The 24679-nt window shown below is 38.0% G+C and overlaps 1 protein-coding gene across 2 annotated transcripts in view; it reads right to left on the bottom strand.

Moving 5' to 3' along the window:
• LOC139130821 (chromosome-associated kinesin KIF4-like) overlaps nt 1-18590 on the bottom strand; it is a 30631-nt gene extending 12041 nt beyond the window's left edge. For both annotated transcript variants that reach the window (XR_011551990.1, XM_070696617.1), the window contains exons 1-22: nt 18455-18590; nt 17975-18244; nt 14843-15036; nt 14193-14279; nt 11710-11876; nt 11337-11431; nt 10606-10725; nt 10030-10205; nt 9697-9749; nt 9191-9245; nt 8572-8649; nt 8076-8243; nt 7428-7658; nt 7163-7266; nt 3857-4001; nt 3469-3579; nt 2511-2594; nt 2044-2160; nt 1514-1657; nt 1181-1296; nt 618-667; nt 253-332 (exon numbers count right to left, since the gene is read on the bottom strand). Coding sequence is in view for 1 of the 2 variants with exons in the window: in XM_070696617.1 (XP_070552718.1) it covers nt 253-332; nt 618-667; nt 1181-1296; nt 1514-1657; nt 2044-2160; nt 2511-2594; nt 3469-3579; nt 3857-4001; nt 7163-7266; nt 7428-7658; nt 8076-8243; nt 8572-8649; nt 9191-9245; nt 9697-9749; nt 10030-10205; nt 10606-10725; nt 11337-11431; nt 11710-11876; nt 14193-14279; nt 14843-15036; nt 17975-18218 (2619 nt within the window). In the remaining variant the exon portion in view is untranslated. The remainder of the gene's footprint in view (nt 1-252; nt 333-617; nt 668-1180; nt 1297-1513; nt 1658-2043; nt 2161-2510; nt 2595-3468; nt 3580-3856; nt 4002-7162; nt 7267-7427; nt 7659-8075; nt 8244-8571; nt 8650-9190; nt 9246-9696; nt 9750-10029; nt 10206-10605; nt 10726-11336; nt 11432-11709; nt 11877-14192; nt 14280-14842; nt 15037-17974; nt 18245-18454) is intronic.
• Between the last annotated feature and the right edge of the window lie 6089 nt (nt 18591-24679).

Here is a 24679-nt window from a genome sequence, read left to right as displayed (position 1 = left end):
ATCACATTAAATAACAAAGTTATCTTCCAAATGAAAAATGAATTGTTGGCTGAGATGGGATTTTTTGGGGTCAAATCTGATGGCTGCAAAAACAATTACCAAGCGGTAATTAAAAATTTAATTGCTCTCCATTCATCAAATTTTGGTTGTTTAACTTAATCCCTTTGATATGTGAATTTTATTTGAAACAAAAAATGATAGAACAGCACTAAGTTGTATTCAAGCAAGGCTTTGAAGTAGAAAAACACTTACTGTGTTCAATAACCATTTGAGACCACACTTGGCTTCCACCAGGGTGCGAATGTTACTCCATCTATGCTTTGCTTTCTCCTCTGTGTTGGCAAGATTAAAACAAGCATTTATGTAAAACATTCAAAATGAGTAAGTTCTTAGCGTTTTCCTGTGGTAGTTTGGCATGAAAACATATATTACTTGTGCAATACATACTAAATGTCAATGAAGGCTGCCATGGGTGAAAGTGTGTTGTGACAATTCATTTTAACCTATTTCTGATGTGATTTTTCCAAGATTGCCTACTTTACGGAAGACATGTTTTTTTAATTTTGAAAAGAAAGTCATCACAGAGGATAGGTAGTGTAAGGTATAGCATTCGTTACCTTGGTCAGCATCCATTACTCTCTGCTGCAGATCAGCAATCTGGGCACTCCTGAAGTAAAAGCATAAACATAAAAAATCTTGAACACTTATCAATTGAAACCACTGGAGGAAGAAAGCATGTAGTCCCTGCATAAACAGCCAGTCTGGGAATGATCTACTTGCTGCATCAATATATCGGTGCACTTAGCAGTGTATCAAGACCAAACAGACCATAATGATTGTTCCCATCAGGGCAAGTATCATGTCAGTTTCAGGGTCTATGGTGACGTATGGAAAGGAAGTGAGTTACTGCCGTATTGTGGGTGACGTACATCTGCATGTTGCCTTGTTGGGTGACTGGGTGGCTGACCTTGAACGTAACTGGTATTCAAGCTCCCTACCCTACACATTAGGAACTGTGACATCTCAGAGAATCTATTATTAGAATGAATACCCTTTCTCCAAATGATTGGCAGTCTTTCCAAAGATGCAACTGTCATATAGGAAAGTTATGATGACTGTCAGTTAGACTGTTCATTGCCAGTCTACAAAATGAAAGTTACCATAGCTCCCAATAACTCACCTCATCTGGAGTTCTTGCTTCAAATTCTGTATCTTCTGATCTCTGTCAGGGTCTGTCTCACTGACACTATCATCCTCATCATCCTCACAGGTAAATGTATCATTCAATGCCCTCTTCTACAGAAGCAATAGAAAGAACACATGTAGACACTGTGTCATGAAGGAAAGTAAAAAAAAAACTGCGACTAACGTTACCACAGAAAAGCTCAACCTTTGCTCATGGAAAAAAATTAACAGCCCTTATTCATTATATCCATAACAACAGTGTAAGATGTTTTACAGCTATTTGGTGAGCAATTTCATGCAATTGCATATATTTTGACTTGTGACTTACTTTCTTGGGTGGTTCATTTGATTTCTCTCCTTCCAGTTCTGTCAGCTGTTGTGAAATGACCTTTCTGTCGGCAAGAAGAGACTGTAGATGATGTCTGGCTTCTTCCATGCTGACCAGTACCTCTAACTCCCTGCCAAGCCAACTCTGTAGTTGTGATAGGGAGCATATATTTCACAGTAAGGCAATAGTCAGGAAGTATTCTCTTCAGGGTCACAGAAAGTATAACACTAAAAGTCTTTAATATTATATCAAATACTGTAATATGGTTCCCTTTCAATGCATGACTTTATGAGGTAAAAAAACTGTCATAAGGGCTTATTTTTGGTTTCTATACTGACATTCAATAAGCAACAGGGTGTTCCATAAGGGTATTTTGAGGAGTGGGCCAACCCTCTGTTTTTCAAACTACCTACTTATACGTCAACAGCAATATAAAAGAACACTTTAACTAAAAATAATATGCAAATTATACATTTTATGTAAATTTGCCACCACTCTGTTGTTCAAGCTGTTCATTGATTGGAACTCACCCTAACTCTCTGTCCAATGCCTTTCATGTCACTTTGAACAAACGATTCCTCACGTTTGTCAGATGCTGACTTCTGTTTCTGCAAAGCATCCTTCAGTCTTTTGTTAGCAGCAGTAGCCTGTAAGTATGGAAGGGGTATAGGTAAATACAAAAGGTGGTATGAATATCTCATTTGAAAGAGACACTTTGAATAACTGATGAAGTGTTGATACAAAATGACACTCATGGTGATAAAGCAATTCTATACCATTCTGTCTGTCACAATGTCACAGACAATCTTCAGTCTTGTTTTCATGTAACAATTGAAAATCATTTGCCCATAACTTGCAGTCTGGAGTCATCCAACAACTGACAGTGTTGTTTCAGAACACTCTGCAGATCAATCCTTGACTCTATAATTGTACCACCAATTTACACTTCTCCTTACTTTGTCGAAAATTTATGAAACATTATCAACGTTCAACTCACCTCTTCAGCTTTCCTTTTCAACATGTTTTGTTGCAGTTCATTTTTCCTTGTGAGCTTGGTCAATTCAAACTGGCGTTTACGGTCCTGCAGCATGAATAAATTGTAATACATTTTTATCAACACTATCATGCAAAAGAAATGCAAAACAAAACAGCAAAAATCTCACTAACACTTAATATTGTAGAATATGTAATTCAAAAGTGTTGGGGACATGTTGCCATGAAGCCTATCTGGGTACAAATATCAATATAAAGGTGGCTGCCTGTTACTACATGGAACTCAGAATGAATAAACATGAACATCATAATAATATTGGAGATAATATTATACACTACGTCACCAAATAATGGTAATTTTTCAAGCTACACTTGTCTTATTTCCAACTCTTTGGAGAAAACAATCATTCTAGACAGATATTAAATTTCAGGGACTTATTTCCTGAATAAACAGGTGATTTTTATTGCAATTCACAGTAATCAATAACTAGTAAATAAGGAGTGGAGTAATAGGGTAGCTTGAAAAACTGCCTTTAAAGGGAAGGGGGTCGTCTCATCCATGGCTGTGCATCTGGGACCCATATAATGGGTCTGTTGTTATGCGTAATATATCCCAACATCCTTTACGCATAATCCAAAATTTTAAAATGGCAGCTCTACTGAAACTGGTTACCGTGGCGGAAGCAGTTTCATACAAAAAAAGGGATGCAAGTGACTTGCATCCCTTTTTTCGTATGAAATATACTTTGGCGTCATCATGCAACCAAAGTATATTTGGCAAAGTCTTGCAGTGATTTGTGAACCATGAACGTGCATCAAATGCTGACTTTGCTACACATGATTTGCATTAAGAAGCAATGTTTATCAAGAAGAAGGTCTACAGCTGCAGACCTGATGACTCCGTCCCTTAAAACAAAGATGAGCAAAGTGTAATTATTGCAACAAAAATTTGGTTTGATTACCTTCTCCTTTAATTGCATGACTTCTTTGTCTTTTTTGGCTTTAAACTGTTGAAACCTGGCAGAGTCTTCCTTCATCTGTTTCATCAACCTCACTCTGGTCTGTTTCATTGCCTGCAAAGTGCAACAAGTGTCAATCCATAGGGTAAGTGACAACATGTATGACACAAACTATCTCGGTCAAACCATATTTTGTCCACATTTTCTCAATGTCTATCTATGATTATATGTGTAATGTGATCTTTGCAAGTCCATATTCTTGATTGTTAATATCTATTCTTGATTGTTAATATAATGTCTTGTCAGATGTCCCTCATTGACTGATAATGACAATTTGATCCCCCCCCCACCTCTCTCTCTCTCATGCACACACTCACACAGATTTCATTACCTTGATTTCATTGTTGAGTTTTGTAACTCTCTGATCACTTTGTTCTTTCAACTTCAACAGCTTGCCGTGGTCGGCTAATTTCTTTTTCAGCTGACCAATCTGACTTTCCAGTTCCCGTAATCTCTGTCTCCTCTGTTCACTCAACCTGTAAATAAGCAGTGATTTTACAACATAAAATGACTGTGATCATGTGGTAACCATGCAGGAAGAAGAGACCAACATGATGTAAATATGAAAATTGTTGCTGTATGATTATTTAGCAAGACAAAAGAATGGCATTACAGGAAACTAAATTATTTCTCAAGATTCAACTACAATTGTAATACTCACTTCATATTTTTACATATTACTGTTGCATGTAATTTATCAAGGTAGCTAAACAGTTACCTTCCTTGTTGTGGTATATATGTTTGTGTATGAATAGTCAGTTGATAGCTAAGTAGACAATGGAATGGGTATTATACAAGATTATAATGTTACCTTGGTATGTAGGAAAAGGCATCAGTAATTTTTTAGACAATCTTTAGAAACAAAGATTATAGGGCCAGTAGCTGTGGCATTGATGACTTTTTTCACTTTTGTAGGTCAATTGCAACTTTTTAGTTCCACTTTCCAAGGCATAATAAAACACCTGATATTTACCCTGTCAACACAGCCTCTATATGTAAAAATAGCGCCAATGGCACTTGATCACAACTGGCACATTGTGAAACTACTCTATCTCTGGGTACACCTGTACATGAAATACTGAATGGGTAGGTGCTGCGGGTTTGGAGTTTGTCAGTAAATCCACACAGAAAACAAAGTCCCGAAGTAGCGAATTCCAGCCATTTTCAAACCACACTGTTTGTCAGTGGGTAAGCAATATTCGCAAAAATCACATTTCCAGGCTTATAGACTATGTTTTACGAAATCACACGTCCTTATTACAAAATAAATGATCTTTGTCTTTAAATCAATGCGCCAGTAAACAGGTCCAGCAGCTAGTTATGTCATCAAGTCTTTAATGTTAAGGGTCATAACAAATGAGAGAAATCTAAAACATTAAATATGTTGTTTTTTATCAATTTTATTACCAAAAGCGCATGAAAATCTCTGATACTTTGAATCAGCCATCCTGCATATTTGTAACATTCATCAAAACCTCATTTCTGTTCCACAACTCATTAATAGTCCACAATGCAGGATTGGTGTACATTCCAAAACTACATATATGAAAGACCCCTAAAATCAATTAGTTAAAGGGGGGTTAGAAATTTCCAAAAACTATCTAACCGCTGCTCCGTTTGGCTCCATTTTTCGGAATCGGAACCTTGGAATTAGTCTGAATATCTCTACCAAATATCAATGCAGTCTGTTCAGCGGTTTTTGACTTTTTGTCGTTTACGGAAAATGGACACTGTCCCACACCGGTTGAAGCTAACCCTATATCACAACTTCCAGTTGTGATAATGACCTATGGTCATTATGTTAAAAAATACCGCCAATGGCGCTTGGACATAATGACCGCCTAGTATTATCAGCATTTATCAACAACCCCACTCACTGTGAATTAGACACACCACGAAGTCAATGAGCAACATATAGCTGAAAGACTATTTTTCACATTGCGATTTTAAGCTCATTTTTATGAGAAAAGAGACATGTATATGTATATGGAGAAAAAGCAGAAGACATATTTGTAAATTGTTTGTTAAGTGAAATCATATATGCATCTCTTGAAATTTTGTGGTTATAAGGTATAACAGTAGTGTAAGAATAATGAGGTATGAATAAGTTAGTAAGCTAAGTTGACAGTAATTAAGATTACAAAATTATACACTAAACTGAGGAAATCTGAATGAAATAAATGTTGAAAAGTTGCAAAGTCATGGTCATCTTTTGTCTAATACCTTGTGTAAGTTCATGAACTTTACATAAATCTTGCTATAGATTTGTTGCTAATGGGCAATAACTGTGTTTCAGATCATTTGAGAGCAATCTATCCATGACAGGTTTAAATTGTAATATACTTCTATTTAAAGGAGAGAAACTTCTCAAATAATTTTTTCCCCTGTAATTTGCTGTGAGAACACATGGACAGATGCTCAGGACTCTATGCTGGTGCTACCTTGATAACTAACCTACAACTTGTAACGTCATTGTCTAACCTGTTCACCCCAATTTCCTGTAGACAGGTCCACACTCTCCATTGATAACAATGGGTTTGGGCCATACCATTGTAGTGAAAGACTGTAACATGTGAGGTTGTGGATACTTAATCTCTGGAATGTCAAAGTCTGTATATTGACTCAAGGATGTTTACTTAACAAATGCGTAGGGTCATCTCAAAGTGAGAATCTAAACTATGAAATATGTTTTTTTTAATGCTTTTGATGCCCAAAAGACCATAGAAATCTCTTATACTTCGAATCAGCCATCCTGCATATTTGTAACATTCATCAAAACCTCATTTCTGTTCAACAACTCATAAAACAGTCCACAATGCAGGATTGGTGTACATTCCAAAACTACATGTATGAAAGACCCCTAAAATCAATTAGATAAAAAGGGGGGTTAGAAATTTCCAAAAACTATCTAACCGGCGCTCCGTTTGGCTCCATTTTCCGAATTGGAACCTTGGAACCAGTCTATGTATCAGTATCAAATATCAATGCACTCTGTTCAGCAGTTTTTGACTTTTTGTCGTTTACGGAAATGGACGACATCAAACACCGGTTGAAACCACCTCTATATCACAACTTCCAGTTGTGATAAAAAGCTCTATTTTTGTTTACATGTGAATTCTAGTGAGCACCAGAATTAACATGTTAACAATGGCAATGCAAGTCTCCTTACATGTACAGGTTGGGTTGACAAGCTGAATACTGTGTATCTCTACATGCTTTGGGGAATAGAACATAACAAGAAACTGTACTTGGGGTCAAACACAACAATGGTGAAAAAGTCATCAAAATACAGCTACCGGCACAAATTTGAGAATTTCTGAGCCATGTGTATTTCTGCATTTGCTTTTAACATAGGCAAAACATGCCCATATTGACAGGAGCAGAGTATATGGCCCCACCAAGGTTAGTGTGGTTCCTTATATGGTACATGCAGATCAGAAAGACAAAGATATCAACACCAAACAGCTAGGCTTCAAGCTGAAGAGTGTTCAGTCAAGTAAATAAACATCCCACAATTCCCTTTCAAACTATAGGTTCCTCTTGAATTCATTCAGAGTAAGGAAAATTTGCAAAAAGCAAGTAGATGATTCTCCATCATACATGTAGTTTGAGAGTTAAAATGCTAAAATTGACTTACTTGCTGGCAACAGTGTTATTCTTAACTTCAACCAATGCCTTTGCCAAGTCATCTTTCTCTTTCTGTAGGGAACTTATCTCTGATTCCAACTGTTTCATTGTCGTCTGCAAGCAAAATAAAAAGTATTCTCAGTATTTTCAGTTTTCTATGTTACACAGCAGATCTACTGTCCATGAAACATCAAATACAGATCCCAATTTGCAATGTGTACATGTATGGCATTAAATGTTACGTTTGTGCATTCCATAATGATAGCTTGTCTTACCTCGTACTGTATTTTCATGGCTGTCATTCTTCCATCATTGTCTGTCATCTGGCTGGCCAATTCCTGCTTCATCTGCAGTGCTTTGTTCAATTCCTGGAGCTGTCTGTTCATCTCAGCTCTCCTCAGCAGGTGCTCTTTGTCCAATGGAGCCCCCTCACCACTCTCACCCGATGATTCCATCTCCTCTTCCATGTTTAACTCCTCGGCAGACAGAGTGCCAGTGTCTTCTTCCTACAATACAAGCCATGTAAACAATGTTGTTACTTACTAGATCTGACAAGGTATTCAAACAAGTGCAGTATGAGAAAAACAATGAATATTGAAACCTGTCTAATCTGTAATCAGGCCACTCTTAGAAACCTTCAAAGTATCTTAACTGCTAAAGTGTGTCTGAATAGGTAGAATTGTATTTAACTTGAAACTTGCAAAATTCTATCTCTTTTATTGTACATCATTTAGAACTGACCAGACCTTTGTACTTTGTGTTGGTACCAGCAACTTGATATTGTTATTGTGCGCACATGAAATCACTGAACTTTTTCCATAATGTAATGAATTACCATGCCATTGAATCTCACCCATCTAAGGCATATAGTCCTCTTGAACAAAAGACACAGAAGTACCTGTGTTGTTAGACTGTACACTCACCTCCATTTGAGTAATTTTTTGCTGTAAATCTTTTATTGACTTGAGTTGTTCACGCAACTTTTCACTGTCTGTTTCATTTTCCAGTGATTTCAACAGCTCCATGTTTGGACCCATGGCACCTTTGATGTCGTCCAGTTTTTGCTTGAGTTTGTCCCTGGCAACTTCAAGCTGTAAATTTTCAACAGAACGACACTGATAATGTTATGTTGATCAGAAAACTGGTGCTGAACAGTTGACACTACAGAGAGTGCATTTTGATTTACTGGGATAAAAGCGGATATTATTTGAATTTCAATGAACAAGGTCAGTCTTTTGACTATATTTATCAAGTATGTACCAGTGTCCTTGATGCAAACTGAAAAAAAGACCAAAAAACATACCTTTTATCCTCCTCACAATGACTTGAATTGAATGATTATTATTGAAAATTGATGTACAAAATTCAAATTGCATTATCAATACAATAGTATCGGTATCACTTGGAGAAGTTTCTCACCATGATAGCCTTTTCACACATCTGTGTTGTCTGGTCCACCGATGCTTGCAATTCAGCAGATAGCTTCTGGTTCTCTGCCTGATGTGAAAATGACAAAAAATGTGAAGTGTGTATATATTCAAAACAATGTTGTGCATAGAGAAGTTAGCTGTCACATTGACAAACATGGAAATTACATCTCTGCCTCATCAGAAGTACGGAAAACGGCATCACACACCCAATAATTCTCAATAGTTAGTTTGTTTAATTCATGGACCAGACACAGACTTACTAACTTTGCTAATCTCCTGCTGATATTGGTGTACTTATTGACTAAGACCACTTCTACGTAAAAACAGTGAAATCAAAACAAAGAATATAACGCGTTTGCCCTTCCTTTCTTTTTCAACCAAAGTCACTGTTACTGTGATTAAACTAAACACACCACCACCTATTCTGCATCTTGTTTCATGAAGCCTATGTTGTTCTCATCAATGACAGTGACTGGTGGGAAACATTCACAAAACTCTGCCTGCAGTGCCTCACAGCTTTGCTTCAATTACATCAAAAACTGATTTTTGAAATTTAATTTTCAAACAGAAGGAAGCGCTGGCAAAAATTTATTTGAGTCTTTCCTTACCTCAAGTTTTTTATTTCTTTCTATCAATACTTTCATGTCCCCTTGGATGTTAGACCTGCAGTAGTTTTGAGAAAGAAAAAGAGAAGCACAGAAGAATTCAATAAGTAAGAATCAATTTGTAACCAGTAGTGTTTTATCATAAATTATCAATGTCATTATTCCTCCTCTCAATTTTTTCCTGCATCAATTTCAAAGTCACTTAAATCTTTGTTTTTGCCAATGGTGTTACACATAATGATCACTAAACTGAATTAAAGTGTAGGTTTGATGAACTTGCAGATCTAATCAGATTCAACAAGTTCTCTTCTTTGACATAAGTCATCCGTCTTATGCCAATCAATTGTCTGAATATGAATGATCATTTTTGAAATATCACAATTATATAATCTATTGGTAGCTCTTCTGAATTTGAATATCATGTACTTTTTAATGATGCCATGAGCTCAAACAAGACTTTTCTAAAATTTCAACTCTGTTAAAAAGAAGAGAACTAGAGAAAGCCTTACCCTGTGTTCACAGAGCCAGTACAACTCCCACCTTGTACCAGAAGCTGTTGAACCTATATAAACAACAGAAACATACAAAACCATATCAACAGTAGTAATTATGACAGCCAGTTAGCCATGTCAATGTGTCTTTCTGATTGGAAAATACACCGACTGTGATTAAAAAAACTGATTCATTGAATAGATACTAAAAATAAAATGAGCTCCTTAACTAACATCAAAGGTTTATACAGTGAAAGAGTGTTTTTAGCCCTCGGTACGAGCAATGAGCCTATGTACAATACTATATGGCTGACAGGATCCATGGTTACAAGCTCTTGATGAAACACTAACCTGTTGTCTAAGTCTCATCAGCTCTGCCTGTACTGGGTCTCGGTTGACAACAGGTTTGTTCTTGATTTGCCGAGCCCTGTCTGCATAACGCAGAGTGTTCAGTGTTTCTTCCATGTTAGAATCTGCCGGACTCACACAGGCTATCATCAGTGTTTGACTGTTGCCACCCAGGGAATCTGAAGTCAACAAGAAGAAAACAAGTGTCTGTGTTAAAGACAAGACCATCTACTGCAGTGACATTTCACACTTTGAAATTTAACAAATGCACAACACAAAGGTAACTGCATGTGCTACTGCTAGTTAACCAGAAATCTAAAACAAACATGAAAAGTTTGATTGCTGTTACACATCCAAATTGTGCACCTCTCTTTTTGTGATCAACGCAGCACGTCGCATTGTACATCTTGGTTACTGTCAAATTCTATCTGTTGCTTCGGGAACTTGACCGTGTTTTGTAGATACTAAAAGTAAAGTTGAACTTCAACACACTTGACGAGATGACTACGGTAATATTCAAGATGATAAATAGTATACTAAAAACATGTTTGTTGACTTTGTGACTGTGGATGTACCTACCCTGTAGGAGTCTAGTAAGTTTAGCATCTCTGTATGGAACGTGACCTTTTCTACCGTTCTCATCACCCAGTGCACTGATTACATTTCCTAGGGCTAGAAGTCCTCTGTTGATGTTCACACCTGAAAATTCGGTACAATGGAAGAGTACAAGTATGTAAGTCATTTCTGTATTTGTTCAAGACATTGGCTGTTACATTGCTACAAACTTCTTCTTTCTAAATTCTTCTGTTAGTTTTGGTCTGTCAAGACTGCCAATTGAAGTGAACAATTCAAAATTTGCAGTAGATTAAGATACAGGTACTTAACCTGCTCACAGAAAACAGCAACATTTACAAATGGCAGTTATTGCTAGACAAATACTAAATACTGATTTGACAAATGTCAACTAAATCCCTTGGCAATATTCCATTGTCTACAAAGTCAAGAGTATAAGAAAATGAATCAATGGCAGTCATCCATCACCTTTCATGTTCTTGTATGATGGTATGTTTTTTGAGTGAATGTTTGTATATACATGTAGCTTGGGAGTTATGTTGTCTCATTATATCGAAAATCTAGAACTCTGATGACTGGACAATAAATATTACAGCTTTCAATTTTTCCCACAAAAGAAATCTCACGTAACAGTAGAGAGGGACATCAAATTCAATGCCCCCTATTATTTTTGCTGTTGGCCTTGATATCAAAATTACATCAGAAGTGAGGTATCACAGCATTTCTAAAACTCTTACCTTCTTTAAATCTATCTCCCTGTGCCATTGTCTTCTTGGCCCTTTCTGAGCCGGCCAAGTCTACTAAATGAAACTTGGCTTGCAGAAAATCATTGCTAGAAGAATAAAGTTAAAAGACCATGAATAATTGGAGGAAAAGCTTGATCTCCTCGGTTATCAAACGGGTCATGTTTTCTACTGTTATCTTGATTCACATGTTCTTTGTCATCTAAAATGTATTCACTTTCTTCTTGCAAGACTTAGAGATATATGTCATACCAGTTGATAAAGTTTGTTTTCATTAGACAAGTCTACAAAGCTCCTACATGTAACAAACACATGCAGGTAAAATCTAACCTACACATACATTTATGAAATTCAAACCAGTGAATACCTGTCATCATTTTTGCGTTGTTCAATGTGTATTGTAAATATTGCATGAGAGCGACTTGACTGTGAGTTCATGGCAGTATTTCCTGTGGTTCGGCCATCTGAACCTTGTTCTAAACACTTCACCATGTCAGCACCATTTTTAACTTCTACCTCTTCTAAGCCTTGGACCTGAACAATGAGACATGCAAGGATCAGCCTTTGATCAGGCAATTATTTCAACAGCAAAGCTTTACCATTATGGGTTAACCAACAGCAAATTTGGTTCAATCTCTCAGTTTGAATTCATCTTTTCAGCCGAAATAACCATGTAATGTGCAATATAACCGTGTACCGTGCATAGGAAAGAATATAATCTTACAATACTATTTCATACAATTAGAGTATGATGCATAGAGTTAGTACTTGCTACGGTCATGTATATTTGCAGGACTCTCAAATGAACAAGGCATTAGCAAGCAATACATGAGAATATATGACATATTGCCTGAAGGTGTTTGCATGATCACCAGAACATCATTTCTTCCACGCTATTTTCTCCTTTTTAAATGTTAGTTTAGTTTTCAAAATATCACATCACTGGATGAAGTGAAGGGAAGTAGTAAAACTTTTTCACATGTACGCTATTTATGAATGAATAAAACAGTGGCTTGATCAAGGTGTAGAAGAGGAATCTTAATTTTTTAGTATTTTTAAGCAGAGGATTCGTGATAATTGTATACAGTCATGGAACTCTGATATGTCAAGGTACACAAAGCTAGATAACTACTGTGCATTTAAAGTTACTTTCAATTGTGAGTCTTACCTCACAAGTATTGAGGACAGCAAACTGAGATCATAATTGTGTTGTTTGAGATCCTCAACACATCAGTTGAGGATGGAAACTGATCTTTCAAAAGGTATTCCATGTCAAAATCGAAAGTGTGTTTACTGTAAATATGACGCAGTGGAAGATGAATATGTTTGTTTGGTGTGCCCGTTTTATACTGATTTACAAGAAAAGTATGTACAAAGGTATTTTTATCAAGATTGTAATTATCAGAAATTTGTCATGTTAATGCAGTCAGAGTCTGCAAACATAGAGTATTTTGCCAAATTTGTATTATTTGCTTTCAAGCGTAGAGAGACGTAAAATGAGTTAGATAAGTAATTGCTTTTGTTAAATTATGTGTACTCCTCACGTGTCCAGGTTAAATTTTTTGTATTTGTATTGTACTATAGGCCGGAGGCCAAAGTACTGAAATAAAATGATAATAATAATGAATAAAACATCAATATTAAACTATGATATCTATATTAAACAAGTTCATTCTCACGTGAAAAGCTTTGTGTGTCATCTTTGCAATAATGGTCACCAGTCAAACATCTACAGATGCCCTACCCACACAGCAGTGGTGTTTATGCAAACATAATTGTACAGTGAGGGTTGTACATACTACGATGGTTCATGTACCAGAAGATGCTTGCCTGATATTTTTAAGGTTGTTCATTCCTTGAAAATGAGAGACTGAAACTTTTGCCCAAACTTTCCTGGAGCAAAATTTCAACCTTTCTTTTAAAATCAAGAATAAAAGTCAGGGGTCTCCCGGTTAATTTTGGCACTATAGAGAAATACATTGCTCAATATATGCCAATATTTGAAATTCAAAATGGCTGCCATGCCAGTGTTTTCTCCATATGATAGGGGAAAATAAAATTTTCAATTTTCACAAAAGTAAGCCAGCAAAAATCTTTTACTTCCTCCATAGGCTTCAAAATAAGCCCTAACAAGTGGTAGGCAAAAAGACTAAGTTTGAGAGTCCAAATATCTGTCCCACTGGTGTATTCTACCTTAAGGTAGAACGCACCTCGGGGACAGAAATTCAGGCCTTCAAATTTTATCAATTTTCTTCCGACCTACCACTTGTGGGGGCTCATTTTGAAGCTCTTGGCGAAAGAAAAGTTTTCACTGTCTTAGTTTTTCGAAAATTCAAAATTTTATTTTTTCTCATAGAGTTAACACAGGGATGGCGGCCATTTTGGATTTCAAATATCATGAAATCACAAGTGATTGAGCTCTAGTACCAAAGTTTGCACGGTGACCCCTGATTTTTATTCTTGCTTTGGTAAGAGAATGGTTGAAAGTTTCACTGAGGAAAGTTTGAGCAAAGTCTTTCACTTCCGAGGTGCATATTACCTTAATGTCTTGGTCATTTCATGGACGTAAATGCATAAAAGTATTTGAGTCTACCAGCATGGTGATATCAAAGTTTTGACAGTCAATGAAGAAGCATGATACAAATATCTCACCTTAAAAGCAACTAAGTCACTTATGGGCTACTTGGTCATTTTGATCCCATACTTAGACTTCAGTACAGAAAATGAGATACATATTTACATCTCAGCAACTTTGTGTCAGAAACAAATTACCCCTCTCCTAGTGTACAGATATTATTGGTGGATACAGTTCTGCAGAATAGGAAGGACAAACTAAGTGTGAACACTTACCCTTATGCTGCCATCAGTGTCTTCCCGTATGGCTAAATTTTCTTTCTTGGATTTACTGAGCAAGTCAAATATCTCTTCATTATAGACCTGAAAGTATACAACAAAACATTAAAACAATTAGTACTACAAATCCACTGTCAAATGGATTATGTCAAAATATTACTAAAAACATAATTAAAGGTAATCAATTGACAGAATTACTTGGAAAATTGTACATCTTTGCAATTCTAACTGCTGTTTCCAATGCACTATGGTCAGTTGTAATGAACTTGGTTTTTAAACTTACAATTGCTTTGTTGTGTATGTGATTATCTCTAAGAAAGGTTCTTGTGAACCTTTAATAAAAATGATGATGGTGACTCCATTGCATTTTGGGAATATCCATGCGCAACAACACCATTGCATTTGTAAAATTTATGCATTATCATGATGTCACACAAAACTGGCAAGAACCATTGTCATTATTCATACAACCATTACACAGTTACTCTCAGCAATTGGTATTAATTTTTTTGAATACATCTTCAAAATGATAAAAATCATTCAGAACAACCACTGAATAATTTGCTTCTGATGTTAACCTCTTCTACCTTGTATAAATCTCATCAGTAGTTTATGTAATTAAAAAAGGGCAATACAGTCATACTAACTTCAAGGTAGGAGACTTTTAAAGTGAATGTGCTCTCTTCGTTTTCTCCAATCTCTTTGAATAAATTGTTGATGACTCTTGGAATGACACCAACAAGTCCTTCATTTTCTGCTTGGGCCTCTGTGTAGCCACTACCCATTGTGTACGTCTTACCAGAGCCAGTCTGGCCATACGCCAACACTGTAGCATTGTATCCTGAAATGTAACAATAAAATGAAGATGCAGACTGTTATAAACTTATAAAGTTGCCACAATGGCTTTGAATTGAAATGCTACTGTTTGTCTGCAAAGCCTACACCGCCTGGTACTGTCCTGGTTGGATTCGGTAGTGCATAGAGGTATGTTTTTACCTCCATAGGTGTAGGAACCATGGACACACATACAAACAAGCTTTTCATGGATGGTTGACTAGATGGATTGCAGAGGGACCTTGTTGCAATAATGATTGTCAAAATAATTTAGATGCAAACACCTGTTGTCATGACAGTAAAACACAGTAAATTGTCGGCTACACTTTAAGTTTGTAGATTAAGAACCGCTACCTTAAATTTTACAGGCTAAGGAGTACAAAAAATAAAAAAAACTCAGTCTGCACTTTGTTTGTTGCAGAAATACTTAAAGCCATTATTAGATAAATGAAGTATCCATACTATCTATTGCTTCCTTGATAGCAGAGAGGAGAGAGACCAACCATCTTTCCTAGGTATAGGATCTGCTTTATGTGCAGTCACTGTCAAATTTTACATGGGGTCTATGGAAAATAGCATAGTGCCAGTTCTCAAGTGAAATATGTGGTAAAATTGAGTTGTGTTTTTTGAGAACAGGAGTGATTAAAAGACATCCTGTGGCAACAGTTGGTCTGATAATGAGGCATAGACAAAAGCATGATAATCTTGCAAATGTTGTGAGGAACACACAGGGACAGCAATGTTTATTAAAAAAATAGCTGAACTTTAAGCTATGCTAAAGGGGCTCAACCGGACAGCTGAGCAGTGGCACCAGAAAATCAAGTCACTATAACTTTAATATAAGAAAGTTGTAGAGCGCAACAGATGAAGTGGTACAGGGAGAATATTGATGCCTTTCTTCAGGGAACTCTCTCAGTTCTAAAGACAAGCCACAATGACATCACTCACACCTACCATCTTGCAATGCTATAGTCTTACTTAGCCATATATGCATATTTGGACTGGAGAGGGGGAAAAGACTTATCTTTGTCTCAGTGGACACAATCAGACTAAAGAAGTTATTAATATTCTGTGTTTGCAGATCACAAATAGTGTCTCCAAAACATTTCCAGTTTTACCTATACTAGTATGAACATGGTAAAAAGCTTGACTGGACTGTTTGCTCTGCCACAGTCCCTCCAGGCATGGATGTAAAAATAGACATCCATGCTCCAGGTGTGTGGAGGGACTGTGGCTCTGATAAGGGTGAGAATCCCAGCGACTCCAGTCAGACTGGCACTTCAGCAAACAATAGTCTGTCTCTGAGATTAATAGTCTCTCTTCTGTCCTTCCACCAATGGACATAAAAAAGACTTCCCTGTTCCACCCAACAGCCATAATGGGCCAGTTCCTCCACTCACAGGGAGGTCATGTGGAAAAGCCTACCTTCTTGACTACATCGATCCACCGTCCCTCCACCCACGTGGGTGGAGGGACGGTGATCAATCACAGACCCAATAAAAGACACAGATTTAATTCTATGCATTAATTAAACAATCTGAAATCAGTCTCTCCATGGAGTTCTACCTCCATGGTCTCCAAAGACTGCTAGAATCCATATTGCAGGTATTTTTCATATTAGAACTTGCAGTTGGCAACACATTCAGTGGGGTAGACTTTTTTCACACCAGGATGATTGATGCCTGTAAGCATCAAAAATTCTCGCAGTACTGGTGTTCCAGCTTTAGTTCTTGTTGACACTGGCTATTATGTCATGTTGGTCATTTGAGTTCCTTGAAAATTGTAATTAATTTGCATACAGTAAAACCTGGGAAAACACCTGTCCTTGAAAGCAACATGGAGGTAGCACAATCTCTGTGACAGCTATCCATTGAATACAAAAGAATGTCAGAGCTTTACCAGTGAATTATTGCAGCTACCTCCATGAATACAACAAGTGTGACACTTTGATTAACCATGGAGTTAGAAGCGATACGCATACCTCTGTGGATGTACGTTTACCACTGGTCTGAAGCTGTTAGGGTGGACCATTTGATAGCTGCAAAATTGTAGCGCTACGGTGAGGCGGTCGGTGATTTTTGGTTTTTGCGACTTCGCTCACCAGTAGCGCTACAAGGCCGATGGCCCTGGGGAGTATCATATAAGCGCGTCGTACTCGACCAGGCGTTTTGATGTGGAATGCAACATATTTACTGCATTTGGTCGTACCGATTTATCACTACTGAAGACTAAACAGTATACTGCACTAACTTTGTCATTTATGGGGTTTGGAATTTGTTCAAACACGACGATCGCGTTCCGAAACATTTCTGGGAGCCGTCATTACCAACTTCCGGTAATGGCGGCTCCCACAAACACCGACGCCCCACGCTCAATGTTTTCAGAACGCGACCGTCGTGTTTGAACAAATTCCAAACCCCATAAATGACAAAGTTAGTGCAGTATACTGTTTAGTCTTCAGTAGTGATAAATCGGTACGACCAAATGCAGTAAATATGTTGCATTCCACATCAAAACGCCTGGTCGAGTACGACGCGCTTATATGATACTCCCCAGGGCCATCGGCCTTGTAGCGCTACTGGTGAGCGAAGTCGCAAAAACCAAAAATCACCGACCGCCTCACCGTAGCGCTACAATTTTGCAGCTAGACCATTTGATATCCTTGGAGGTTCTGGAAGACTAAGTTAGGTAGCATTTTTTCCATTGTGCATTTTTTCCACTCTCCCACTTTCTTTTTGTGAAGCCTTCTCTGGCTGATTTTTTATTCATTGACATTTGCAGAGAATCTTTTTTCCAGAAAATCTTCCAGATCCCCAATCCTGAAATGCTGAAATCCTGAAATGCTCCACACCTTACATCCCCGATAAAGAAATACAATAGAGGAGATACTAGACAGACAGACTACAACAAACATAACATTCTGAATAATTAACGTTCAGATTTACCTTTAAATATGCCTTCTACGAGTGGTTCGACAGCCTTTTCGTAGACGACAGACTGTTGCGTCTTTGAATCAAAAACGTAATCATAGGTAAATGCCTTGTCTTTCCCGAGTACCAACTGCGGTTCGTTCGGCACGAAAGTCAGACATGTTTGACAACCTTCGGAGAGCTCCTTCGTTATGAGGGGGCGGCATCGCACGGCTACGCGTACTGGGATGTCCTTGTCGTTCTCCGCTAGTTCTGGCATACCTTCTCCTCGACTTTCTCGCCGGTCTGAAATGTAAAAGTGGTACAGTACTGCACATTCATTTGCAGAATTTGGAACGCTTCAATGTCGCGACGGTCACCTACATAAAGTTACAGTCCCCGTTGTGGTCGCGACCATGTTGAGCACATTCCGTTCTTGCGACATCTAGCCACTCGCTTCAAAGTTCACCAATTTAAGATATATAAAGGTAGACAAAAACAAAATGAAGAACTTACCTTTGAGAGGAATATCTCTATCTTTGTTGGAGTTATCGGGGGGAAAACAACACTGAAAATTTTAACACCGCTGTGCAGCCTTGCTAGTATTTTGAAAATACCACTCTATTCAGTAACGGATATTGTCCAATGACAAATGTGGATTAAGAAAGGATGAATGTGATTGGTCGAGAATTCTGACTTCTCCCTGCCAATGCTACAGGGGGCGCTGCATTTTACATAGTGGAATATGACATAAAACTGGTCCAATAATCATTTCCATTCAAGGTAATACCAGGTCCATGGGACATTATTTATAGCCGGGGGTTAGGTATTGAGGTGGGGTTCACTCGAAAAATTAAAAGCTGCAAGGGTGGAACTGACTAAAATATCTTTGGATTTATCTGTAATTCTCGACGGCGGAGTGACGTCAGTAGGTGAAACGTGTACAAGCGAGGTGAATGAGAGATACCCGGCCCAAAATGAACCAACGATTTTTATGAGCACGCATCACGACCAGTCGTACGACCGTTATCAGTCGTGAACTGCTGCCAATGGCTATGAGCCTTGTGTGAAAAGATCATGTTTAAAAATACCCGGATGTAGGATTGATACTGACCGAAAAAAAAGTGTATTCATATGTCCAGCTTCTCTGCATCCCGGAGTTGTACGGATAGATCGAGATGGATAGATCGTTGGGTCGTTGCGATGCACATGGGTTGAACTAAAGTACTTTTTGAAAGTTTTGCAATCACTAGCGTCGTGGGTTCGTGGCGATAAATGTCGGGAGAAAATAAAATATGCTAAATCATATTTAAACAACATGTAGAGCTTCTCTGTATCCCTTTGTCGTACGATAGCTCGTGGGGTTATTGCTGTGCACATGGATAGAAATAAAGTGTTTTTTCAAAATTTTTCCTTCGAAACCGGTCGTGGAGTCGTGGCCATGGACATGGACAGGAAATGAAATACATTTTCAAAGTTTTTCATTCACGACCGGTCGTGGGGTCGTGGCGATGCATGTTGGGAGAAAATAAAGTAGTTTTTCAAAGTTTTTCCTTTATCCCTGGTCGTGGGGTAGTGGCCAAGGTTGTCGGGAGAAAATAAAGTTTTTCAAAGTTTTTCAATTTCCACCGGTCGTTTGGTCGTGGCCAAGGTTGTCGGGAGAAAATAAAGAAGTTTATTAAAAGTTTTTCTATTACGACCGGTCGTGGAGTCGTGGCCATGCAAACTGAGAGAAACGAATGTATTTTTCAAAGTTTTTTAAGTACCACTGGTCGTTTGGTCGTCGCCTAGGTTGTCGGGAGAAAATAAAGTATTTTTTCAAAGTTTCCAATTACGACCGGTCGTGGAGTCGTGGCCATGCAAACTGAGCAAAAATAAAGTAGTTTTTCGAAGTTTTTCCATCACCACCGGTCGTGGGGTCGTGGCCATGGACATGGACAGGAAATGAAATATTTTCCAAGTTTTTCATTCACGACCGGTCGTGGGGTCGTGGCGATGCATGTTGGGAGAAAATAAAGTAGTTTTTCAAAGTTTTTTCTTTAGAGCCGGTCGTGGGGTCGTGGCCATGGACACTGAGAGAAAATGAAGCATATTTTCGAAGTTTTTCCTTCACGACCGGTCGTGGGGTCGTGGCGATGCATGTCGGGAGAAAATAAAGTATTTTTCGAAGTTTTTCCCTTCAGAACCGGTCGTGGGGTCGTGGCCATGGACACTGAGAGAAAGTAAAGTATATTTTCAAAGGTTTCCTTCGAAATCGGTCGTGGGGTCGTGGCTGTAAAGTGTTAAATTTTTCTCCGACATTTTGATCCACGGCCGGTCGTAAGGTCGTGGCTCATACGCAGAGATTGTTTGATTTATTGTCGTACTTTGGACACAAATATTTAACATTTTCACTTTATGGAGAAAAAGACAAATGTACACGTCGACAAATACACGTATTTTCTGTTCCGTGTGTTCACAGTCCGTCTACCATGGCATGAGTAGAGGGACTGTGTTATGTTGCGTTCCGTGAACTTGACCTGCTGACCTTCGGACCTCTGACCAACATGGCGCCTTGCAGTGGAGTTTTGAATGTGCCGTTTGTAGGTTACACATTGTCATCGTTTGTTGTCTTATTATATCATAGCAATAGCGAATGCATAACAGACAAACACCAGAAACACGATGCTTTGATTAGGATGCCACCCAACCGCCTATAAACGGCGTAAAATACTTGACACCGACTCTCTTTTACATCCGACACTTCGGTGACAGGAGGTTATTGCAAGCGATACGTGTTCGGCACAACGTGGTTTTTGGAACTCATTTGCTCACTGCAACGGGTAGAGTTTTTGGGCTTATGATGAACAACGAAATAGATGTTTTACGAAATCGCGAAATAACGAAATGACAACATTTCCACAACCTCCAAATTTTTTCTTCAATGAAATCTAATATTTAAATAATGTCCGTGACCACAGCAGTTGGTTTACTGGGTTTAATGAACGGATTAGGTACGTAATGGAATATTTTGAAGTGACTTCAATCACGTCGAACTACAAAGTGATACATGGCGAAATCATGGGCCGCCATGAAAATATCAGTATGAACACGTACTCCCACAGTCACTACAGTACCTGTTTAGTCAGGGGAGTTGTGAAGCTTCACAAATTTCTCTCGAAATAAAGCCATAACATTTTGGAATTGAGGTTTTTAATCTTCAAACACTAGCTGTCGAAACGCAGCAATCTGTTGGCGGGTAGCGTGCGTAGCTATGCAGTGGCAGGTTTGACCTTTGATCCGCAAAGCTTTGCATGCATGGCAGGGCACAGGCGACCCAATAAGTATTACTGAGTTTTTCACACTGTTTTCTCTATCATTTTCTCTTCTTTCTTCATGCTCTGAATGATCGGAATAAATAAAATAAATGGTTTATATAACCTAACCTAGCGTCTGTGACTCTTTATTTATTTTACACTCCATTACAAGGACGTATATCTCTCATACACACATGCTGTAATTAATTAGTCAACACAACTAATTATGCTAATCCGTGGACTTATAAGGGATTTTACGGGTTGGTCAACATCGCGAAAGATAGGAATGGAATACTTAAACCTATCTTTCCGATGTTGACCAATGTCGGATAAGTCCACGGATTAGCATAATTAGTTGTGTTGACTAATTAATTACAGCATGTGTGTATGAGAGATATACGTCCTTGTAATGAAGTGTAAAGTAAATAGTCACAGAGGCTAGGTCAGGTTATGTAAACCATTTATTTTATTTATTCCGATCATTCAGAGCATGAAGAAAGAAGAGAAAATGATAGAGAAAACAGTGTGAAAAACTCAGTAATACTTATTGGGTCGCCTGTGCCCGGCCCTGCCATGCATGCAGAGTTTTGCGGATCAAAGGTCAACCCTGCCACCGCATAGCTACGCACGCTACCCGCCAACAGATAGCTGCGTTTCGACAGCTAGTGTTTGAAGATTAAAAACCTCAATTCCAGAATGTTATGGCTTTATTTCGAGAGAGATTTGTGAAGCTTCACAACTGCCCTGACTAAACAGGTACTGTAGTGACTGTGGGAGTACGTGTTCATACTGATATTTTCATGGCGGCCCATGATTTCGCCATGTATCACTTTGTAGTTCGACCGTGATTGAAGTCACTTCAAAATATTCTATTACGTACCTAATCCGTTCATTAAACCCAGTAAACCAACTGCTGTGGTCACGGACATTATTTAAATATTAGATTTCATTGATGAAAAAAATTGGAGGTTGTGGAAATGTTGTCATTTCGTTATTTCGCGATTTCGTAAAACATCTATTTCGTTGTTCATCATAAGCCGAGTTTTTGCAGGAACTGTAATGATGAGGCTATTGAAGACTATTTCTGGCCCCATTGTGATAGAGCAAGGCTGTTGTCGAATCAGATGTTGTCAGCTCTCGAGGAGTTCCTCCCATATGTTCCCAAAACCCTATGTTCCCATACGCGACACATCCCATATATGTTCCGACACATAGCGTCAAAATGTTTAAATCCTATCGGAAAGTCCATGTTTAGAGGGAAGGTGTACATTTCTACTCAGTTTAAGTATTTTCCGTTCTATGATATAATGTACAGTAAATACTCAATTAGAGCGGTCTGTACCCAAACCATAGTGTTCAGATATTTACATCCAAAAGAGGTGTGATTATACTTAGGCTAATCACAGAAATGGATTTCACGATGTAAACAGGGTGGAATATGTTACCGATTTCAAAACAGACAATGCACGTCCACTGCATCAGATTGTGCCCGTTGTGAAAATCAAACCCAGAAATAGGCTGAAATTAATTCAACACATGATTGATATATGTTCAGAAGTTACTTTTAAATTTCTTTGCGTGTAGTTCTGAACGTTTTTAAAGACACACATTTCTCGTGACTGGTTTCTCCAAATGTAGAAATTATTGCTATTGGGATTTTTGATGTGGATTTGATTTTGGTCGTTGCTCTTCCATTTTTATTTGAGAACAACCCGTCAATGTGGATAGCCAAGATATTGAGATATGTTAGAACGATATTCTTGACGATACGTAAAATTAATTAAATTTAACAAATGGGAACCATGCAATAGACAGGGAGAACATTCAAGTAATTCTCGTGATAATGTTTCAATGTAAAGCTTCCCAAACGCAAGTAAAATATTCATACATTTCCAAGGATTTTATAATAGATGCATATTTGACATAAGCTTACAGGTGATATTCAGTTTCTTCCTTTCTTCCTTTATGACAAAACAATTGAGCGTGTTTAAAGTCCCTGCATACTCCCCGACACTGTATTTTCAAAAATACTTTCAAAAATCCTTGCAGTAAATGTTTATGTGCTTTATTAATTGCCCGATCTGATACTGGGCCCGATTAACAAAGCAAAACATATCTAAGCTTGCAACTCGAAGAAACAGTGACTGCATGTTCGGCTGTGTGGCTTTGATAAAAACGATTGTTTTTGCGATTAATATCTCCCTCTGCGAAAAATAACACAACGCAATCGAAAGGGAAAACAGAAAAAAACAAGGTCCTTTCAGTAACTGTCAACGTATCAACATACAAAATATAATGTAGAATACGTATCGTGGTAAAATATCTTAATTGAACAAATGTTTCCTTGATACTTACTAGTACCACTTTTCAGTTAGTAGCTCACAGATGCAACTGGCCTTAAAATAAAATAACGGATAAAGAGTATAGGCCCTAATTGCTTCTCATTTTTTTCATTATTCTAATCTGGCTGAGAAGGGTGTCCCTATGACACGAACATGTTGAGGTGATGTGGATTCTACTGTATTGCTATACAATCAAATGCAGTGTGGTCTTTATTTCGCAAATAAATATGACACAGTAATCGCTTTGTCAAGGTCCAACTCCCATTATTTTACGAAAGAGTAGATCATAAAATTATGGATCATCGGGAATGGATCAATCCTTATTCCGGTGCAAACTTGTACGATTTTTCGTCCATTGTACCATGACTCTCTTGAATTGGAGAACACCAACCAGCGGCACGAATTGAACACCGGTGTCTACAGTAACATTTATAACTTTTTTACATAAACCTATTACACAGTAAATAGGACTTGACAACCGGAAAACTAGTTCCTGCAGAACCTTTCCATAGCTGGGGGTGTTCGAACATAGGGGTGTCGGAACATAGAGTTGTCGGAACAGTGTCGGAACATAGGGCAGTCACCTTAAGTGAGGACATCAAGCGTCTGAGTGTAAAGACTATACGTTTGTAAGTTTTACGCAACGTAAACAAGCCCTCCCTGCGTTCTCCCAATGGATACCAGATTCAGGTAAATCCAGGTACCGCGGGTTAATTACATGATCAGGTCAATTTTGTGAGAAAAATGAGAGAGTGAGAAAATATCTCAAAATATCGAAGGAATTTCGTATTCTTCATCTGCCACTCGGTGTACATAGAGGTTTTGTCTTATCACAAGTAATGAATGTTTTTTTAGAATGATATGCGATGCCATGTGCCAGGCGACTTTGAGATTTTTTTCAGCTCGCAACTCTCTTGAACTTACACAACTACCCTGGGCGATTGTCTGATCCGATGTCTTGTCTGTCTGTTGGAATGATATCCAAGGCTGCGTTCACAAATAACGGTGGAGAGGGGCTGGATAAATCGCGATTGAAATTTTATTTTTTTCAGATCCGCCTCAATACCCTAAAACATTTCAGGTTCCCCCGTCTATATGATAAA

Source organism: Ptychodera flava, chromosome 4 (assembly GCF_041260155.1).
Source record: "Ptychodera flava strain L36383 chromosome 4, AS_Pfla_20210202, whole genome shotgun sequence".
NCBI lineage: Eukaryota > Metazoa > Hemichordata > Enteropneusta > Ptychoderidae > Ptychodera > Ptychodera flava.
This window is presented reverse-complemented; position numbering and strand designations above follow the sequence as displayed.